The sequence below is a fragment of the Oncorhynchus mykiss genome, chromosome 30 (genome assembly GCF_057628025.1).
Source record: "Oncorhynchus mykiss isolate SJ-2025 chromosome 30, ASM5762802v1, whole genome shotgun sequence".
NCBI classification, from domain to species: domain Eukaryota; kingdom Metazoa; phylum Chordata; class Actinopteri; order Salmoniformes; family Salmonidae; genus Oncorhynchus; species Oncorhynchus mykiss.
This window is the reverse complement of record NC_143051.1, coordinates 29206918-29226042: the sequence shown is the minus strand read 5'-3', so window position 1 is coordinate 29226042 and position 19125 is coordinate 29206918. Positions and strand designations below refer to the sequence as shown.

Genomic DNA, 19125 nt, shown 5'->3' with positions numbered 1-19125 from the left:
GAAAGTAAAGTACTCTACAGTCGTGGCCAAAAGATTTGAGAACGACACAAATATTAATTCTCACAAAGTCTGCAGCCTCAGTTTGTATTATGGCAATTTGCATATACTCCAGAATGTTATGAAGAGTGATCAGATGAATTGCAATTAATTGCAAAGTCCCTCTTTGCCATGCAAATGAACTGCATTTGCATCTGCACACACAGTGAGGTGAAGACTTTTGGAGGATGGCCTGGTGTAAAGAAGGGCAGCAAAGAAGCCACTTCTCTCCAGGAAAAACATCAGGGACAGATTGATATTCTGCAAGAGGTACAGGGATTGGACTGCTGAGGTCTGGGGCAGTCATTTTCTCTGATGAATCCCCTTTCTGATTGTTTGGGGCATCCGGAAAAAAGCTTGTCCGGAGAAGACAAGGTGAGCGCTACGATCAGTCCTGTGTCATGCCAACAGTAAAGCATCCTGAGACCATTCATGTGTGGGGTTGCTTCCCAGCCAAGGGAGTGGGCTCACTCACAATTTTGCCTAAGAACACAGCCATGAATAAAGAATGTTACCAACATTCTTGTTACCATGTTACCAGCAACTTCTCCCAACCATCCAGGAACAGTTTGGTGACGAACAATAACTTTTCCAGCATGATGGAGCACCTTGCCATAAGGCAAAAGTGATAACTAAGTGACTCGGGGAACAAAACATTGATATTTTGGGTCCATGGCCAGGAAACTCCCCAGACCTTAATCCCATTGAGAATTTGTGGTCAATCCTCAAGAGGTGGGTGGACAAACAAAAACCCATAAATTCTGACAAACTCCAAGCATTGATTATGCAAGAATGGGCTGCCATCAGTCAGGATGTGGCCCAGAAGTTCATTGACAGCATGCCAGGGCGGATTGCAAAGGTCTTGAGGCGAGTGGACAAACAAAAACCCACATATTCTGACAAACTCCAAGCATTGATTATGCAAGAATGGGCTGCCATCAGTCAGGATGTGGCCCAGAAGTTAATTGACAGCATGCCAGGGCGGATTGCAAAGGTCTTGAGGCGAGTGGACAAACAAAAACCCACATATTCTGACAAACTCCAAGCATTGATTATGCAAGAATGGGCTGCCAACAGTCAGGATGTGGCCCAGAAGTTGATTGACAGCATGCCAGGGCAGATTGCAAAGGTGAAAAAGAGGGGGGTCAACACTGCAAATATTGACTCTTTGCATCAACTTCATGGAATTGTCAATAAAAGCCTTTGACACTTATGAAATGCTTGTAATTATACTTCACTATTCCATAGTAACATCTGACAAAAATATCTAAAGACACCGAAGCAGCAAACATTGTGAAAATTAATATTTGTGTCAATCTCAAAACTTTTGGCCACGACTGTATAGAAAATGATTTTTACCATCTACTATTCTTTCTATTCAGAATTTCAGAAATAACAGTTTTTGCATTTTTTTGCTATTGGATTAAATGGTAGTTAAAACTCCTTAAGAGGTCCTATTGATGAACCTGGACGTCAATCTAAGTAACATAATAAAAATATCCTCATCAAAATATTTCAATTTAAGATAGATCTTTTTTTGCATGGGTTGCATCTCAATCCACCACTTTCTCCTATGTCAGCATCTGCAGTGGAATGTGGCTGAGCTACAATTTCATTGAAACTTTATTTAACTAGGCAAGTCAGTTAAGAACAAATTCTTATTTGTTCAATGACGGCTTAGGAACAGTGTTTTTTTTTATCTTGTCAGCTTGGGGATTTGACCTATTGGTTACTAGTCTAACGCTCTAACCACTAGGCTACCTGCCGCCCCGTTCACAATGGTGTTTGTCAGACCATGAGACATCCGAATATCGGTCTTCTCACAAAAACGTCAGTACTGTCCAAATGGTTTGGCCTACAAACAAATGGAAGTATGGAGGTAGTTTTGTGCCAACAAAAATAAGGGGTTAAATATGTGTCCAAAAAAACACAAATATTTCCTGAGCTCTCTTATCTCCTTGATATAGGACAGACACTTCAAAAGCTTATTCCTTATGTTACATTTTTTGACTGTCTTTTTTCGCCATTTATGAATGTTATTCAATGCGCATCAAAAACATGTCATATGTTAGCTTACTATTTCTAAAACATAACTGAGGTCACTAGACAGGATGGAGGTAATGTGTAAAGTAAGGTCAAAAGGGAAAAAACTCAAAATAAAATGATCACAGACACGTTCCTGCGTACAGTATCTCTAAACATTGACAGGTAAAGGAAAAAAGCTAAAACATTCTAAAGTTTTGAAAGCCAGACTTCCATTCTTTACAGAATACAACTTTTGGTTCGGTGAAGCTAGTACTATCTAATCATGGATTGTAACATGGTAGAGTAAATAATGTCATGATTTCAATTTCCAAATTCTGTATTACTTGCATTACATTACATTAAATTCTTGCATTACACAGTTGAATGGCACTCAAGACTCTGTGAATGTGATGCAAAGCTGAGCCCATGTTGAGTGTGCATGATGTGTGAATATGTTTTTCTATTTTCTAAGTGTGGGCACATGCTTATGGCCACATTGGGATTGTACTTGTCTACAAGCTGCATTGTGTACGAGGCCTTTTGGATCCTATGATCTCTAATTCAATTTTTGACTCTCCGTTCTCAATGGAGTGACAATTGATCATCATGCAAATGGTACTGAAAGTACTGCCCACTCTATCGTCAGGCTATCGTCATTAAGAACAACTGTGTATGTGTGTCACACCCCGATCTGTTTCATCTGTCTTTATGCTTGTCTCCATCTGCCCCCAGGTGTCTTCCATCTTCCCCATTATCCACAGTGTATTTATACCTGTGTTCTCTGTTTATCTGTTTATCGGCTTGATTTGTTCGTTAAGCCGACCAACGTTTTCCGCCTTGCTCCTGTCTGTTTCTAGTTCCTTTATTCTAGCTTTCCCGGTTTTGACCATTCTGCCTGCCCTGACCCTGAGCCTGCCGTTCTGTACCTTGTCACATCACACTGGGTTATTGACCTCTGCCTGCCGTTCTGTACAGTTTGGACTCTGAACTGGATTACCAATCCCTGGATCCCGGAAGCGCTGTTCGACATGTTCCTGCATGGAGTTTCGGAGGAAGTAAAGGACGAGCTTGCAGCCCGGGAACTACCGACAGATGTCGACTCGCTCATCGCCTTCGGGAACGAAAGAAGGAGAGGGGATTCGATTTCACTCGCCTGCCCAAGGATTCAAACTCGCCTCTGAGACACCCCATCCCCGTTGCCGAGAGAACCCGGGTTCTCCTGAGCGTCTCCGAAGTCTACCAATTCACCCCTTCCCGAGCCAATGCAACTAGGCAGAGCTAAAGTAGGCTGTCTCCAGCAGAACGGCTATACAGGCTTCACAGTAAGAGTTGCCTGTATTGCAGAACTACTGATCATTTCGTCTCCACCTGTCCACTAAAAGACCAGGCTCACCCGTAGGAGCGAGTACTCTGGTGGGCCATACGGAGAACTTGTCTTCTCCCTTTACTCGCACCCCTTTTCATTGAGGACTCCATAACTGCTGGGTTCATCTGTCCTTCTGCCTCCCCCGCTGGCACAGGATTCTTCTTTGTGGAGAAGAAGGACAAAACATCATGGTGAAGAACCACTACCTGCTACCACTCATCTCATCGGCCTTCGAGTCGCTCCAGAGGGCCACTGTGTTCTCCAAGCTGGACCTACGGAATGCCTACCACCTGGTGAGGATATGGGAAGGGGACGATTGGAAGATTGTCTTCAACATGGCCAGCAATCACAACGAGTATCTGGTCATGCCATTTTGCCTTACCAACTCCCCAGCTGTGTTCCAGGCTCTGGTTAATTATGTTCCTTGCGACGACATGTTGAACCGGTTCATATTCGTCTATGTTGACGACATCCTCATCTTCTCCTGCTCCGCCCAAGAACACGTGCTCCACGTCCGACAGTTTCTCCAACGCCTCCCAGAGAACCAGCTTTCTGTGAAAGCAGAGGTGCTTTTGCTCCACCATCCCCTTCCTGGGTTACATCATTACTGCAGGGAGTGTACAGACGGATCCCGGGAAGGTGAGAGTGGTGGTAGATTGGACGTTAACCGGATGTTTGCTCCTGACGAGGTCCGCTCCTCGGTCCTGGAGTGGACCCTGATAATGGAATTTATATGTTAAAAATAATGACTAAAGAATTCCACCCTGAAACCATATAATTGTATGAAATGTATTAGAATCATAAAACTATAATCTGATGATGTGTGTAGTTTTAATCAGAATTAGATCAAGGACCTTTGCTACTTTTTAGTATGTAAGCAGGGTGCAAGTGTGAAACAAATGATAAGAGGAGCGATCGACAGACAAGTTGTACTACTGTGTTCCTTAGAGGACATTCTCTCCCCACCCGTGGAGTGGAGAAACTGTTAGGCTTGCAGAAGATTATGAAACATGTTGCAGATTAACTTCTTGATGCACCCATCCCGTTAGCGGGATCATTTTTATCAACATTCGCTGAATTGCAGAGCGCCAAATTCAAATTAAATGACTAAAAATATTTAATTTTCATGAAATCACAAGTGCAATATAGCAAAACACAGCTTAGCTTGTTGTTAATCCACCTGGCGTGTCAGATTTAAAAAAAACGCATACCAAGCGTTTATGTAAGGACATCTCTCTCAGCAGACAAAACATTACAAACAGCTAGCAGCAAAGTAGATTGGTCACGAAAGTCAGAAAAGCAATAAAATGAATCGCTTATCTTTGATGATCTTTGGATGTTTGCACTCACGAGACTCCCAGTTACACAATAAATGTTCCTTTTTTTCCATAAAGATTATTTTTATATCCAAAATGCCACCATTTGGTTGGCGCATTATGTTCAGAAATCCACATGCTCAAGCGGTCATGACGGGGCAGACGAAAATTCCAAATAGTGTCCGTACATTCCTAGAAACATGTCAAACATTTTTTATAATCAATTAATCAGTTAGTTTAATCGCTATTTCTGACTTTTGTGAGCCCTCTCCTTGGCTGGAAAATGGCTGTATGGTTTTCTGTGACTAGGCGCTGACCTAACTAAATCGCATGGTGTGCTTCTGCAGTAAAGCCTTTTTGAAATCGGACATTGTGGTTGGATTTAAAGTTTATCTTTAAAATGGTGTATAATACATGTATGTTTGAGGAATTTTAATTTGGGGATTTCTGTTTGAATTTGGCTCCCTGCAATTTCACTGGCTGTTGTTGAGGTGGGACGCTACCGTCCTGATGGGTACCTGATATGGGTTCCCTGGTTTATCAGCCCCCGCTCTTCCCTGAGCAAGAGGAAGAGGTCGGCATACCTTCGGCCCAGATGTTTATCCGCCGCTGTCGTCATACCTGGAACAGAGCCCGGACGGCCCTTCTCAAAACCACCTCCAGGTCTCGACGACAAGCCGACTGCCACCGGACCCCGACTCCCAGGTATCGTCTCGGGCAGAAGATATGGCTCTCCACCCGGGATCTGCCCCTCCGAGTGGAGTCCCGCAAACTTTCCCCCCAGTTTATCGGCCCTTTCCCCATCTCCAAGGTCATTAGCCCCTCTGCTGTTCATCTTCTATTGCCCCGTACCCTCCGTATACATCACACTTTTCCTGTGTCTAGAATCAAACCCATGTCTCACAGCCCTTTGTCTCCTGTCTCCTGAAGGTCCGACCTCGTGGCAGGGGATTCCAGTACCTGGTTGACTGGGAAGGTTATGGCCCAGAGGAGAGGTGCTGGGTCCCCGCTAGGGACATCCTGGGCCCAGGCCTCATCGCTGATTTCCAATGCAAGCAACCCATTCAACTAGGTATGCGCTCAGGTAGGACGCAGGTTGCGCCTGGGGGTACTGTCATATCCTGATCTGTTTCACCTTTCTTTGTGCTTGTCTCCACCCCCCTCCAGGTATCGCCTATCTTCCCCATTATCCACAGTGTATTTATTCTCTGTTTGTCTGTTGCCAGTAAGTTTTGTTTGTCAAGTGTACCAGCGTTTCCCCCCTTGCTCCTGTCTGTTTCTAGTTCCTCTTTTCTAGTTTTCTCGGTTTTGTCCATTCTGCCTGCCCTGACCCTGATCCTGCCTGCCGTTCTGTACCTTGTCACATCACACTGGATTATTGAACTCTGCCTGCCCTGACCCTGAGACTACCTGCCGTTCTGTACCGTTTGGACTCTGATCTGGATTACTGACCTCTGCCTGCCCTCGACCTGTTGTTTTGCCTGCCCCTGTTCTAGTAATAAACTTTTGTTACTTCGACACTGTCTGCATCTGGGTCTTCCCTAAAACGTGATAGTGTGAAACAGTTTGCAGTAGCTGATAAGTGTCTTATCATTTTGACCAGTGCCATGATAATTAACTATTTAAGAACAATAGAACATTGCTACAGTGTCCATTGAAATAATAAAATGTAACATTGTCCAGTATTGTAATGCTGCATGCTAGTAGTAACATAGGGCAATGAATGGCTGGCATCATCAGCATCAGATAGGTTTAACTCTTTATGCTATCATAAGTATATGTTGTATACACTGAACAAAAATATAAATGCAACATTTAAGTGTTGGTTCCATGTTTACTGAGCTGAAATAAAAGATCCCAGAAATGTTTCATACGCATAAAAAGCTTATTTCTGTCACGCCCTGACCATAGAGAGCCTTTTATTCTCTAAGTTGGTTTGGTCGGGGTGTGACTAGGGTGGGTACTCTAGTTTTTGTATTTCTATGTTGGCCTGGTATGGTTCCCAATCAGAGGCAGCTGTCTATGGTTGTCTCTGATTGGGGATCATATTTAGGCAGCCTTTTCCCACTGGGTTTTTGTGGGATCTTGTTTGTGTGTAGTGCCTGTGAGCACTCCATGACTTCATGTTTCATTTAGCTCTTTATTGTTTTTGTGAGTTTCATTTCAATTAAACATGTGACCTTGGTCCATTTATTCCAACGATCGTGGCAATTTCTCTCAAATTTTGTGCACAACTTTGTTTACTTCCCTCTTAGTGAGCATCTCTCCTTTGTCAAGATAATCCATCCACCTGACTGTATGGCTCATCAAGAAGCTGATTAAACAGCATGATCATTACACAGGTGCACCTTATGCTGGGAACAATAAAAGGCACTCTAAAATGTGCAGTTTTGTCACACAACACAATGCCATAGATGTCTTAAGTTTTGGGGAAGCGTGCAATTAGCATGCTGACTGCAGGAATGTCCACCATGCTGACTGCAGGAATGTTCATTTCTCTACCATAAACTGCCTCCAACGTCATTTTAGAGAATTTGGTAGGGTGTCCAACCGGCCTCAGAACCGCAGATATGGTGTGGGCCAGCACTTTGCTGATGTCAACAGTGTGAACAGAGTGCCCCATGGTGGAAGTGGGGTTATGGTATGGGCAGGCATAAGCTACGGACAATGAACACAATTGCATTTTATTGATGGCAATATGAATGCACAAAGATACCGTGACGAGATCCTGAGGGCCATTGTCGTGCCATTCATCCTCATGTTTCAGCATGATAATGCTGAAACGCACATTGCCTGTTTCCTCACATCTTGTTTATTTAATGTCGCAAGGATCTATACACCATTTCTGGAAGTTGAAAATATCTTAGTTCTTCCATGGCCTGCATACTCACCAGACATGTCACCCATTGAGCATGTTTGGAATGCTCTGGATCGACGTGTACAACAGCATGTTCCAGTTCCCAACAATATCCAGCAACTTCTCACAGCCATTGAAGAGGAGTGGGACAACATTCCACAGGCCACAATCAACTGCCTGATCAACTCTATTAGAAGGAGATGTGGGACGCATGTGTCACACACCAGATACTGACTGGATTTCTGATCCATGCCCCTACCCTTATTTAAAGTTATCTGTAATCAACAGATGCATATCTGTATTCCCATTCATGTGAAATCCATAGATTAGGGCCTAATGAATTGATATCAATTGACTGATTTCCTTTTATGAACTGTAACTCAGTAAAATCTTTGAAATTGTGGCATGTTGCGTTTATATTTTTGTTCAATGTATATAACAGAAACAATGTTAAATGAACAATGTACAGGAAGGAATACAACAGTACCCAATGTCAGTCAATGAAAAATAAATCAAACATAGTAAGATAGTATTAAGTTGGGTTGTTAGTTGGCTCTCTTTGTTATCTGTGTAACTATCATATAAAAACTACACATCCAGGTATTTTATAGTTTTTAAACTGACATAATCACATTTGACAATTGATGTTATACAAGCGATGTTACACAAGCCTCGAAAGTTATAATGATGTTTAGGGTATGGGGAGGAGTAAACAATTGTTGAAGGCTGTGAGCTCCAAAACAACAGAAACCCGTGATTGTGGGTGGCCTGTGTGATCCATAGAATGGTTTCATTCCATTTCTAGTTCCACATGTTCCTAACAACACAGTCACGAATAAGGAATGCACATAAAAGTTAGATATTGAAGAATTCTCAATGATTGGGCCAAAATAGGCATATCAAGTTTTGTATGTGCGTTCGTAGTTTTTAACTTTGCTGTTTGTAACGTGTATGGAACAAAAAATGGAATAGAAATATATTAGATGGATTACACGGTTCTGGTTGAGGGTTTTTATGAGGTTTCCTCAAAACCATCTGATTTCAATCACACTGGGAGCATGTACAACAGGAAGAGCTCAGCTTAACACACCTGATTATTTGTGTAAAGCTTAGAGGGATTATGGTCTGAAGGACTGTTTTATTCTGTAGACTGTTTACTTTCCCAATCGTGTATTGACTCTGTACTTTACAACTCATAATGCACCAGCACAATGTGGATTTGGTGTTCATGGTTGTAAAGGAGGATTTTAACAGGTTTATTATATTTATGTACAGTTTATATATATATATCCTTCTTATTCCGGATATATAAAGTATATACACCTATAATACCAACTGGGTTTGAACCTCGTTTTGAATGTCTGCACTCCAACAGACGGTTAGCCTGCTGAGCTAAAGCATTAAGTACATATTTGGTTTTCATATATTTTATTTGAGTAAAAATAAATGCATTGCAAGACAAAACAAAACACGCCACAATGTTTAATAAAGCATTAATCTTAATTTAATATTTAATAATGATTAAAAATAAATACTAAGCACAGGTTTTCAGATCTCAGCCAGGTTCATCATGCAAAGATAGTTCATGTTTCAAAGTACTTCATCCAACCACCTCCACGACACTTGCATCTTACAGTGAGATGGATGGAGAGATATATAATTTTCTTGGAGCATCGTGTCATTCACACATTACTCACATACCACACAAATGCTAAACAACCTGTCTGCTTACATAATGTTAATGGTATTTGCATTGGGTTCAAATAAATATGAAGTTGCCATTTAAAAGGCGTATCCTTCCTTTAAGGGTGGGGTGTGTAGATTACACGGACAGAGGTAAGCGGTTGAATGCATTTTCATTAATGAATCTACTTTGTACCAGCCCACATCCTATTTCTGTAAATCAATAAAGCCTAAACCAAATTTCATGTAACTCAAAGGATACTTGGGATTGCATGCATTTTGAATGACTTCAGATTAGATTACTTGAAGCATGTAGTTATTTCTACATGAAACTACTTTTAAGGTAGAAAAATAGCAACTTTGATGTTGGAGTGAACTGTCACTTTAATGAGGACACTTCAAAGAAGTCTTCTATTAAACTGTATATAACATGATGTGACACAAACTCAATACACAGAAATCAAGGACACTAATGATGTGTAGTGCTCAACTCCCAAAACTAACTTAAGATCTGTGCATGTAACTTGAGTTTTTGCAAATCTTCCATTGACATCAATGGGATCTCAAGTCAAGTTAGGATTCATTTCCATTTTGCAAGTTATCACATTATTAGTGTAAACTCCCTATTCAAATATCTGACCAATTAAGGAATGCACTCTGATTTTTACATATATTTTTTAACAATAATCTTTAACATTATACAACTGAACAGGTACATAAGATGCAAAGCAAAACATCTGAGATGTGTGTACCAATATTGTTTTGTACCAATGGACAAGTCAGAATGTAATAAAGATGCTGTTTGCCTTGATAACAGGGTCAAAGATGATGACGTCACATAGAGTAATACAAATACTAGCAAGGTTGCCCAATATTTATGCACAAACAAAAGTGTAATAAATAAAAAAGTATGAAACCATTCATTCCGATCATTTTCATTCTTAAAATATAACATACTACATTCCTGATAAACTATACATATCTACAGGGGCTGTGATTTGATTTTGCTTGTAGCTCATCCTTATCTGCTTTTGTTCTGTTGACCAGAGTTTGCCTGAAAAAATAAATAACGATTATCATTAATATCTGTCATATCAGATAGATTATTATTTTCTTGATCAAGCAAGAACATAGTAATATTGTTCAAGGGGGTTTGGCTTGACCAGACCTATTAATAAACATTCTCCCCCATAGTATGGAACCAAGGCCCTACTGTTGATTCTCACAATAATTTAATTGCTTGTTCATGTCAATATTACATATTCTCATTGAACCCAATTTACTGGTCATTTACACTGAAAATGACAGGTTATTCAAACCACACACACAAGGTGGACAATCAATCAATGTTTTTTTGCCATTCGTCAAAGATAATGACTCATTTCGATTGAGCCTCATATGGGAACAGATTGGCCAATGAATGACTCACAATGGGAGGTGGGGAGAGGCAGCATTGTATAGGCTTCTTCCCATACAAGATATATCCATTACATTTAAGGATATTATGAATATGATTGGCATGCACTGGGCAGGGCCACTAGAATGCAGGTGTGAGTCAATCTGCCGCCTTTACTACCAAAGTAAGTACAGGGGTATCAATCACCAACACAACAATGGTGCTGGGTGCCATTCACAGGAAGTATCCCTTATAAGCTTTTGTAAGAGTGACATATAGTGGCATAAAAGATTGTAGGGCGTTGCTGTGAATGGACAAGCTGGGTACTGATCCAACATAATCTGATATCAAATAGGAAAGACCAACTGTTCTAATTGGACTCCTCTTTGGCCATAGCAGGCCAATTGGATGTCAACAAAACTAAGCTACAGATTGCAAATTAGATTGAATGTGTTCTATCATTCCATCAATGTGCACGTGACACTCAACACAATGAAAACACATGTATTTCATTTTTGTGCTGCAAATTATTTGCATAAATTCCTGCAATGTGATTACCTGACTATGTCCTGTAACTCTCTCCGCTGTGTAGTGTATTTTAAATAGTTTGATGTGTGTGTGTGTGTGCTCTGCTTGTGTGTAACCTGCTGCGTTTGTAAAAGCCATTAAAGAGCAGTATTATGAGGTTGACTTGATATGCATTAATAACAACAGCAAAGAGCAAAGCTGAATGCATTTGTTTGCATTACGCTTCTCTCCTATTATTTGGATTATATGGCTGTGTACTGTGTGGCTTGGTTACATTTGTTTAAGCTGAAAGGGCTCGCTCTACCCATTTGTCCCTGTGGTAAGCACTTGAGCCCAAAGTTTTCTGGCCCTTCCTTCTTTCTTAGTCCTTTCGTTACTGCTCTTTGTGTTTTGCAAGTGTCTTGGAACATTATTCTTGATGCTATGATGACAACTGGGAAAAGCAGTAGATTGGGACAATGGGATATGGATACTGTCAATAGGTGGAACCTGCAGACATCATTCAATCAAGTATCCATATGTACCTGAACTTGAACACGCAAAATGTGGCTGTCACAACAATCCTGAGCAATATGTTATTTGCATGTCACAGGTCAATGATATTTTAAGCCATATTTTAGTGACATAAAATTCACAACCAATCCGGAGAGGTCTTAGATTGTGGGTCGGTTAACATCACGGCAGGGTAGCCTAGTGGTTAGAGCGTTGGACTAGTAACCGGAAGGTTGCGAGTTCAAACCCCCGAGCTGACAAGGTACAAATTTGTCGTTCTGCCCCTGAACAGGCAGTTTGTCATTGAAAATAAGAATTTGTTCTTAACTGACTTGCCTGGTTAAATAAAGGTAAAATAAAAAAATCAGAAGCTGTGTTGGATTTAGGTACCTGTTGGTATGTCACCTCCACATCTTCCTGATCAGGGGTTCACTATGTACATGCCTGTTTTATTCTTCTTTCGGGGCTCATCCTGCTGAGATCAGACAGATGCATTCATTTCAGAACTTCCTTTCAAAACAACCCTTCCTCTAATGTCTATTGTCAGATTATCCCATCCTCACTAAACGTATGCAAAATGATGTAGGTGAAGTTCATGAAATCCATTCAGCATTGTTAGTCCAATACACTTAACACTCACAGTAATTCAAATATTTGGTTTAAAGTCTTTCACTCTGGCTTTTCAATTTGCAGCTGTTGCCGTGATGTGGTTTTGTAGAGGTATGCCACATTGTTTCCCCCACTATATGGTTCTTTCTATTTGTTGCTATTACAGATAACCATAGCTTTTGACATCAAGATGCACTTGAGTTCTTACATCCGGACACTAGAGTGCTTTGATAACATACTTTACTCAGAGATAGCCCCAAAGGAAGACCGAAGGCCAAAAGGAAGGCCACTAAGATTAAAGAGGAAGCTGGATTGTAGATTATCAAAACTATTATTGTTCCTATTCTTTTGTTGTTGATCATATTAAGTATCATCAAATGTACAGAGGGGGCCAGGCCAATTTGATTCATTTGTATTGTACAGTGGCTTGCGAAAGTATTCACCCCCCTTGGTATTTTTCCTATTTTGTTGCCTTACAACCTGGAATTAAAATTGATTTTTTTGGGGGGGGGGTTATATCATTTGATTCACACAACATGCACAACACTTTGAAGATGCAAAATATTTTTTCTTGTGAAACAAACAAGAAATACGACAAAAAAACGAAAACTTGTGCATGCATAACTATTCACCACCCCAGAGTCAATACTTTGTAGAGCAACCTTTTGCAGCAATTACAGCTGCAAGTCTCTTGGGGTATGTCTCTATAAGCTTGGCACATCTAGCCACTGGGATGTTTGCCCATTCTTCAAGGCAAAACTGCTCCAGCTCCTTCAAGTTGGATGGGTTCCATTGGTGTACAACACTCTTTAAGTCATACCACAGATTCTTAATTGGATTGAGGTCTGGAGTTTGACTATGCCATTCCAAGACGTTTAAATGTTTCCCCTTAAACCACACAAGTGTTGCTTTAGCCGTATGCTTAGACTCATTGTCCTGCTGGAAGGTGAAGGTAAACCTCCGTCCCAGTCTCAAATCTCATGAAGACTGAAACAGGTTTCCCTCAAGAATTTCCCTGTATTGAGTGCCATCCATCATTCCTTCAATTCTGACCAGTTTCCCAGTCCCTGCAGAAGAAAAACCTCCCCACAGCATGATGCTGCCACCACCATGCTTCACTGTGTGGATGGTGTTCTCAGGGTGATGATAGGTGTTGTTTTTGCGCCAGACTTAGCGTTTTCCTTGATGGCCAAAAAGCTAAAAAAAAATTGTTGTTGAATTTTAGCCCCTTTTCTCCCCAATTTCATGGTATCCAATTGTTAGTAGTTACTATCTTGTCTCATCGCTACAACTCCCGTACGGGCTCGGGAAAGATGAAGGTCGAAAGCCATGCGTCCTCCGAAACACAACCCAACCAAGCCGCACTGCTTCTTAACACAGCGCGCATCCAACCCGGAAGCCAGCCGCACCAATGTGTCGGATGGAAACACAGTGCACCTGGCGACCTGGTTAGCGTGCACTGTGCCCGGCCCGCCATAGGAGTCGCTAGTGCGCGATGAGACAAGGATATCCCTACCGGCCAAACCTTCCCTAACCCGGACGACGCTAGGCCAATTGTGGTCCTATGAACAGATACTATGAACAGATACTCCAATCTCTGCTGTGGAGCTTTGCAGCTCCTTCGGGGTTATCTTTGGTCTCTTTGTTGCCTCTCTGATTAATGCCTTCCTTGCCTAGTCTGCGAATTTTGGTGGGCAGCCATCTCTTGACAGGTTTGTTGTGATGCCATATTCCTTCAATTTTTTTACTAATGGATTTAATGGTGCTCCAAAGTGGTGTTCAAAGTTTCTGATCGTTTTTTATAACCCTACCCTGATCTGTACTTTTCCACAACTTTGTCCCTGACCTGTTTGGAGAGCTTCTTGGTCTTCATGGTGCCGCTTGCTTCGTGGTGCCCATTGCTTAGTAGTGTTGCACACCTTTCAGAACAGGTTTAGATATACTGAGATCATGTGACAGATCATGTGACACTTAGATTGCACACAGGTGGACTTTATTTAACTAATTATGTGACTTCTGAAGGTAATTGGTTGCACCAGATCTTATTTAGGGGCTTCGTAGCAAAAGGGGTGAATACATATGCACGCACCACTTTTCCGTTTTAAATTCTTTAGAATTGTCTGAAATAAGTCATTTTTTAAATTTCACTTCAACAATTTGGACTATTTTGTGTATGTCCATTACATGAAATCCAAATAAAAATCTATTTAAATTACAGGTTGTAATGCAACAAAATATGAAAAACGCCAAGGGGGATGAAAGGCATTGTATTGTAGTGCAAGGCACTGTATTGTACTAAATGTGGTATTAGTAATATTAGCTGCTGTAATATTCAACATTTCCAGCGCCAATGGCAGATAAAGGCTATGTTGAGGTAGACCACTATAAGTGCATGATCAGATGATCAGATTTCATGTTTAGAGGTATTCTTACAATGGTCTCAAAGGTCTTTCCATTGGGTTGCTCCGGCTGGTACTGGGGGCCATGGGAGACATGTCCGGGGAAAGAGCCGATGTTGGGGGTGCTCTTTTTTTCATCTTTTGACCTTTTACAGCACCAACGCACCACCTGTTGAGAGAGCAACGTATAAGAAAGCTATCAGACATTGCGGAAAACTGTTTGCGTTAAAGTATCACAAAATATTTGTTTCTGAATGGACACAAAATACCATGCAGGTTACTCACCATCATGATGAAGATGATAATGAGGAGTAGCAGGATGACAGCGGCTAACACCAACAGAGCAATGGCCCATCCCGGTACCCAGTCTCTGAAACCACCACCATTACCCCCGGAAGCAACGTTGGCAGTTGTGCTAGATTTAGTTGTGGTGCTTGACTGAGGCCTGGTGGAAGGCTTCAGGGGACGTTTAGTAGAACCGCCAGATGGGGAGGTGGTTGATCTCTTACTGGTTTTTGCTGAGTCCACCCTCCCAGGTGAAGTACTGGCACCATGACTTGTGGTTGGTGGAAAAGTTGTATTGGTCCTGTTGTTTCCTCCTGAGCCATCGGTTATCACTGAAGATAAAGTAGATGTAGCACTGGATGTACTGCGTGCACTATCGTTTCTCTTCCCACTGCCTATAGTGGTAGAGACGGTTGCAACGCCAATTGGACCTTCTTTGGTTTTGTCAAATGAGGGATCTTTCGTAGTTGTAGCCAATGGAGTGGTTGTTGGCTGTTTAGTAGTAGTGGTTGTTGGCTGTTTAGTAGTAGTGGTTGTTGGCTGTTTAGTAGTAGTGGTTGTTGGCTGTTTAGTAGTAGTGGTTGTTGGCTGTTTAGTAGTAGTGGTTGTTGGCTGTTTAGTAGTAGTGGTTGTTGGCTGTTTAGTAGTAGTGGTTGTTGGCTCTTTAGTAGTAGTGGTTGTTGGCTGATTAGTAGTAGTGGTTGTTGGCTGGTTAGTAGTAGTGGTTGTTGGCTGGTTAGTAGTAGTGGTTGTTGGCTGATTAGTAGTAGTGGTTGTTGGCTGTTTAGTAGTAGTGGTTGTTGGCTGTTTAGTAGTAGTGGTTGTTGGCTGTTTAGTAGTAGTGTTTGTTGGCTGGTTAGTAGTAGTGGTTGTTGGCTGTTTAGTAGTAGTGGTTTTTGGCTGTTTAGTAGTAGTGGTTGTTGGCTGTTTAGTAGTAGTGGTTGTTGGCTGATTAGTAGTAGTGGTTGTTGGCTGTTTAGTAGTAGTGGTTGTTGGCTGTTTAGTAGTAGTGGTTGTTGGCTGTTTAGTAGTAGTGGTTGTTGGCTGTTTAGTAGTAGTGGTTGTTGGCTGTTTAGTAGTAGTGGTTGTTGGCTGTTTAGTAGTAGTAGTTGTTGGCTGTTTAGTAGTAGTGGTTGTTGGCTGTTTAGTAGTAGTGTTTGTTGGCTGGTTAGTAGTAGTGGTTGTTGGCTGTTTAGTAGTAGTGGTTGTTGGCTGTTTAGTAGTAGTGTTTGTTGGCTGGTTAGTAGTAGTGGTTGTTGGCTGGTTAGTAGTAGTGGTTGTAGACATGGGAGTCGTATTTGTTATGATTTTAGCAGGTGTGGTGGGGATGGTTATGTTTGGAACCACGGCTGGTACTGGTGTTGCTTGAACTGAACAGAGAAAAGAGGAACTCACTCAGGTAAAACATTCAATCAGAGTAATGAATCAATAAATATTACATTATGTAAAAATACAATTGGTATATTTGTATGTCTTACATTCGGTATAATTTGAATTTATCTGGAGAACGGCAGAAGGATTGTCTTTGATATGTTTCAGGAAGAGATACTTGACCACCCATTGATTGATACCCTCTGTGTAGAAAACTATGGTAGCGTTTGCTATCACTGATCCATGACTGTGAAAGATAAGATTCAGAAAATTAAGAAAGTTAAAGATAATACAGTATAATAACAAATCCAACACCCAACCTTGATCCGGTGGATTGCGGGCATTAAACACGGCTTGCAAACCAGAATATCATAAGTTTGGCCCTGCGTGAGGCACAGCCATTTTCAATGTTTTTGTTTTGTTTCAAAGTTTGATATGTCTCTACCCTAACCCACCAAAATTTAACATTAAGGATATTGCGTCATTGAAGCTATAATTTTTATGAGATTATGTAGTTTAGACGAGACATGTCATTCCAAGTCATAATTTAACGTTTCTATCTAAGTCAAGGACAGATATAAATACAGTGTTTATACTTTAGTGACACATCCTCTTAAAAGCAGATTGAGGATCCAGGTGACTCAGCCAAGCTTACTGTACCTGAAAGTCATTGTTGCAATGCCCTCATAAACGGATCCTGTTGAGCACGTACGACACCCATAGACTTCAGCAAGCTGCAAAATACTACATTAGTCCACCATTTCCATCATTGTCATGAGACCATCCCATTCAGAGATCATTCCTGCTGTTATAATTGCTGTAAGTAAGTAAGTCAGCCTTGGACAAGGCCAGAACAGCCCATAGGTCCTTGCTGTGGTATAGTGGTATTGTTTAATTCAAGGCATGGTTCTCAAGCTTACCAATTGGTTGACCTCGTCATACATTTTCTTGTAGTCCTTAGAATTTGGACTCAACAGGGAGTCATTGAAGACACGATTGATGATCTCCAAGCAGATCTGGTAGGCCATTTTTGCTGTGGGGGTGGTGCTCATACCCGCTGGGGTGACTGAACGGGGCACTCGAAAGAAGCTGGCACACAGGGCACCTGTGAGAAGCAAAAAGATACACCTTACTCAAGTGGATAAATTAAGGCTAAAGTGTAAGGTGGACAAACTTTCATCTTGGGAGTCAGAGGATATTTGAGGGAGCCTAAAGTGCTAACAGATAGATGTCAAGTCTTAATTTGAGCCAGTTTGCTACAGCAAGAAAATAATCCTGCAGCAATAGGAAATGTGAATTATTAAACGTATTACAATTAAATGGACACTTCCTGTTGGGGTTGATACATTTTATGTGAGGGCAAATCAACTAGATCAATTACACACTTTTAGAAGCCTTTTAAAATCTTGAAGACATGACAAGTTTGCATTTCCTGCTGTGTATGTAACTGTTATGATTTTTGTATTGTCCATTTGTTGTCTACTGTATTTAAACGCCACTTTAAACGTGTACATGATGCTGCAATAAAATTGACTTGTGGAGACAATAAAGTCAGGAAAGTAAAAGTGCAGGAAAATTCTCAGCAGCAAAAGAGATTAAGATCCTACATCTGTACACACACATAGAGTTAGCCGTTGGCTGTATAGTTTTATCCCCTTTTCTGGGGATACTGTATATTGTGTCACATTCCTACCTGTAAAAGGACACGTACAACCCGTAAAGTTAAATTTTATTTTATTTAACATTCAGGCCTGTAGAGGTCATAAAAGGAAACTTTCCTATTCAAACACTCATTTATGCCCGACATAGAATTCAATGTGTACCGGATTACTCTATCCTCATTACTCTTTAGCTTAGATTACTATATTCGCATCAGACATCAATTGAAGAACAATACCCCTCTCAAAAGTGTTTGGACTTAGATTGACTTTGCTAATTAGTTGTTGTGGGATGATCAACTCATGGAGATCTGAGTGTAGAGAACACTCGAGCGATTCCATCACTGTCATTAATATGCAAGGCATTTAGGGTTGGGACTAAGACTACAGTATACAAGGACCATTGTCATTTTAGCTCAAATTAACCAAACCAAAGTAGATTGAATTGAATTATGGATATGTTTCAAAATAATTGTATTTTCAAGTCCATCTTTTAGGCCATCTTTTCCCACTTAAAATCAGTCAAATATACCTGAATCAACACCAAGACAATCACCAGTCCATTCTTTTGTAGGGGTTGATGTTAGGGCAAGTCAAGTGTGACATTTTTCCAACTTCAAGCTACAGAAACATTTCTCCTTCCTTTTTCCATAAAGCAACACTAATGTTGTATTTACTTAACTGAATGAGTTTTCTTACCTGAGATGGCAAATACTAAAATGCATTGTGTAGTCCTCAAAAGGTTAGTCGAAGGTCGTACCATCTTGATGATTAAAATCAGGCTATTTAAACAAATTCAACCAAATGTATTATACAAACTATTTAACTTCTCAAGTATGGACTTTTCAATGATGAGTGGAATTTGTCATCTGCAGGGTGAGGTACCAGTCTTTTATATGGGTTAACCTAACTCAATTGCCACGTGGGTCTGAGGCTGGGCCGGGATAAAACTGAGTGAGAGGTGAATCATACCTCAACTCTGTTTGCTTCTGTGATTCTTGAGATATAGCATCAAGGCACATTTGTTTGACCTGTACACACAATACACTGAATTGGATCAGAAAAAAAAATGATATCTATATTTGTCCTGACACTTGTGTAAAT

The 19125-nt window shown here is 41.0% G+C and overlaps 1 protein-coding gene across 2 annotated transcripts; it reads right to left on the bottom strand.

The window, feature by feature from the left end:
* Positions 1–9086: 9086 nt before the first annotated feature.
* Positions 9087–18888, bottom strand: LOC118946464 (uncharacterized). 2 transcript variants are annotated; one of them, XM_090228532.1, is made up of 8 exons: positions 18721–18888; positions 17284–17468; positions 17024–17097; positions 16471–16610; positions 14993–16362; positions 14742–14876; positions 12090–12174; positions 9087–10337 (listed from the first exon to the last, which is right to left on the bottom strand). In XM_090228532.1, exons 1-7 carry the CDS (start codon positions 18782–18784, stop codon positions 12121–12123), a joined length of 2022 nt encoding a protein of 673 aa, XP_090084658.1. In that variant the 5' UTR covers positions 18785–18888; the 3' UTR covers positions 9087–10337; positions 12090–12120. The 2 variants fall into 2 exon arrangements, with proteins under 2 accessions (XP_090084658.1, XP_090084659.1); XM_090228533.1 differs by lacking the exon at positions 12090–12174 and having other exon boundaries at positions 9650–10337.
* Between the last annotated feature and the right edge of the window lie 237 nt (positions 18889–19125).

Coding starts and splice junctions, on each gene's coding strand:
- LOC118946464 (XM_090228532.1), bottom strand. CDS start 18,784: ATGGTACGACCTTCGACTAACCTTTTGAGGACTACACAATGCATTTTA. Junction 17,469..18,720: donor TTTAGTATTTGCCATCTCAG/GTAAGAAAACTC, acceptor TGCTTCTCACAG/GTGCCCTGTGTGCCAGCTTC. Junction 16,611..17,023: donor ATTGCAACAATGACTTTCAG/GTACAGTAAGCT, acceptor TATCTTTCACAG/TCATGGATCAGTGATAGCAA.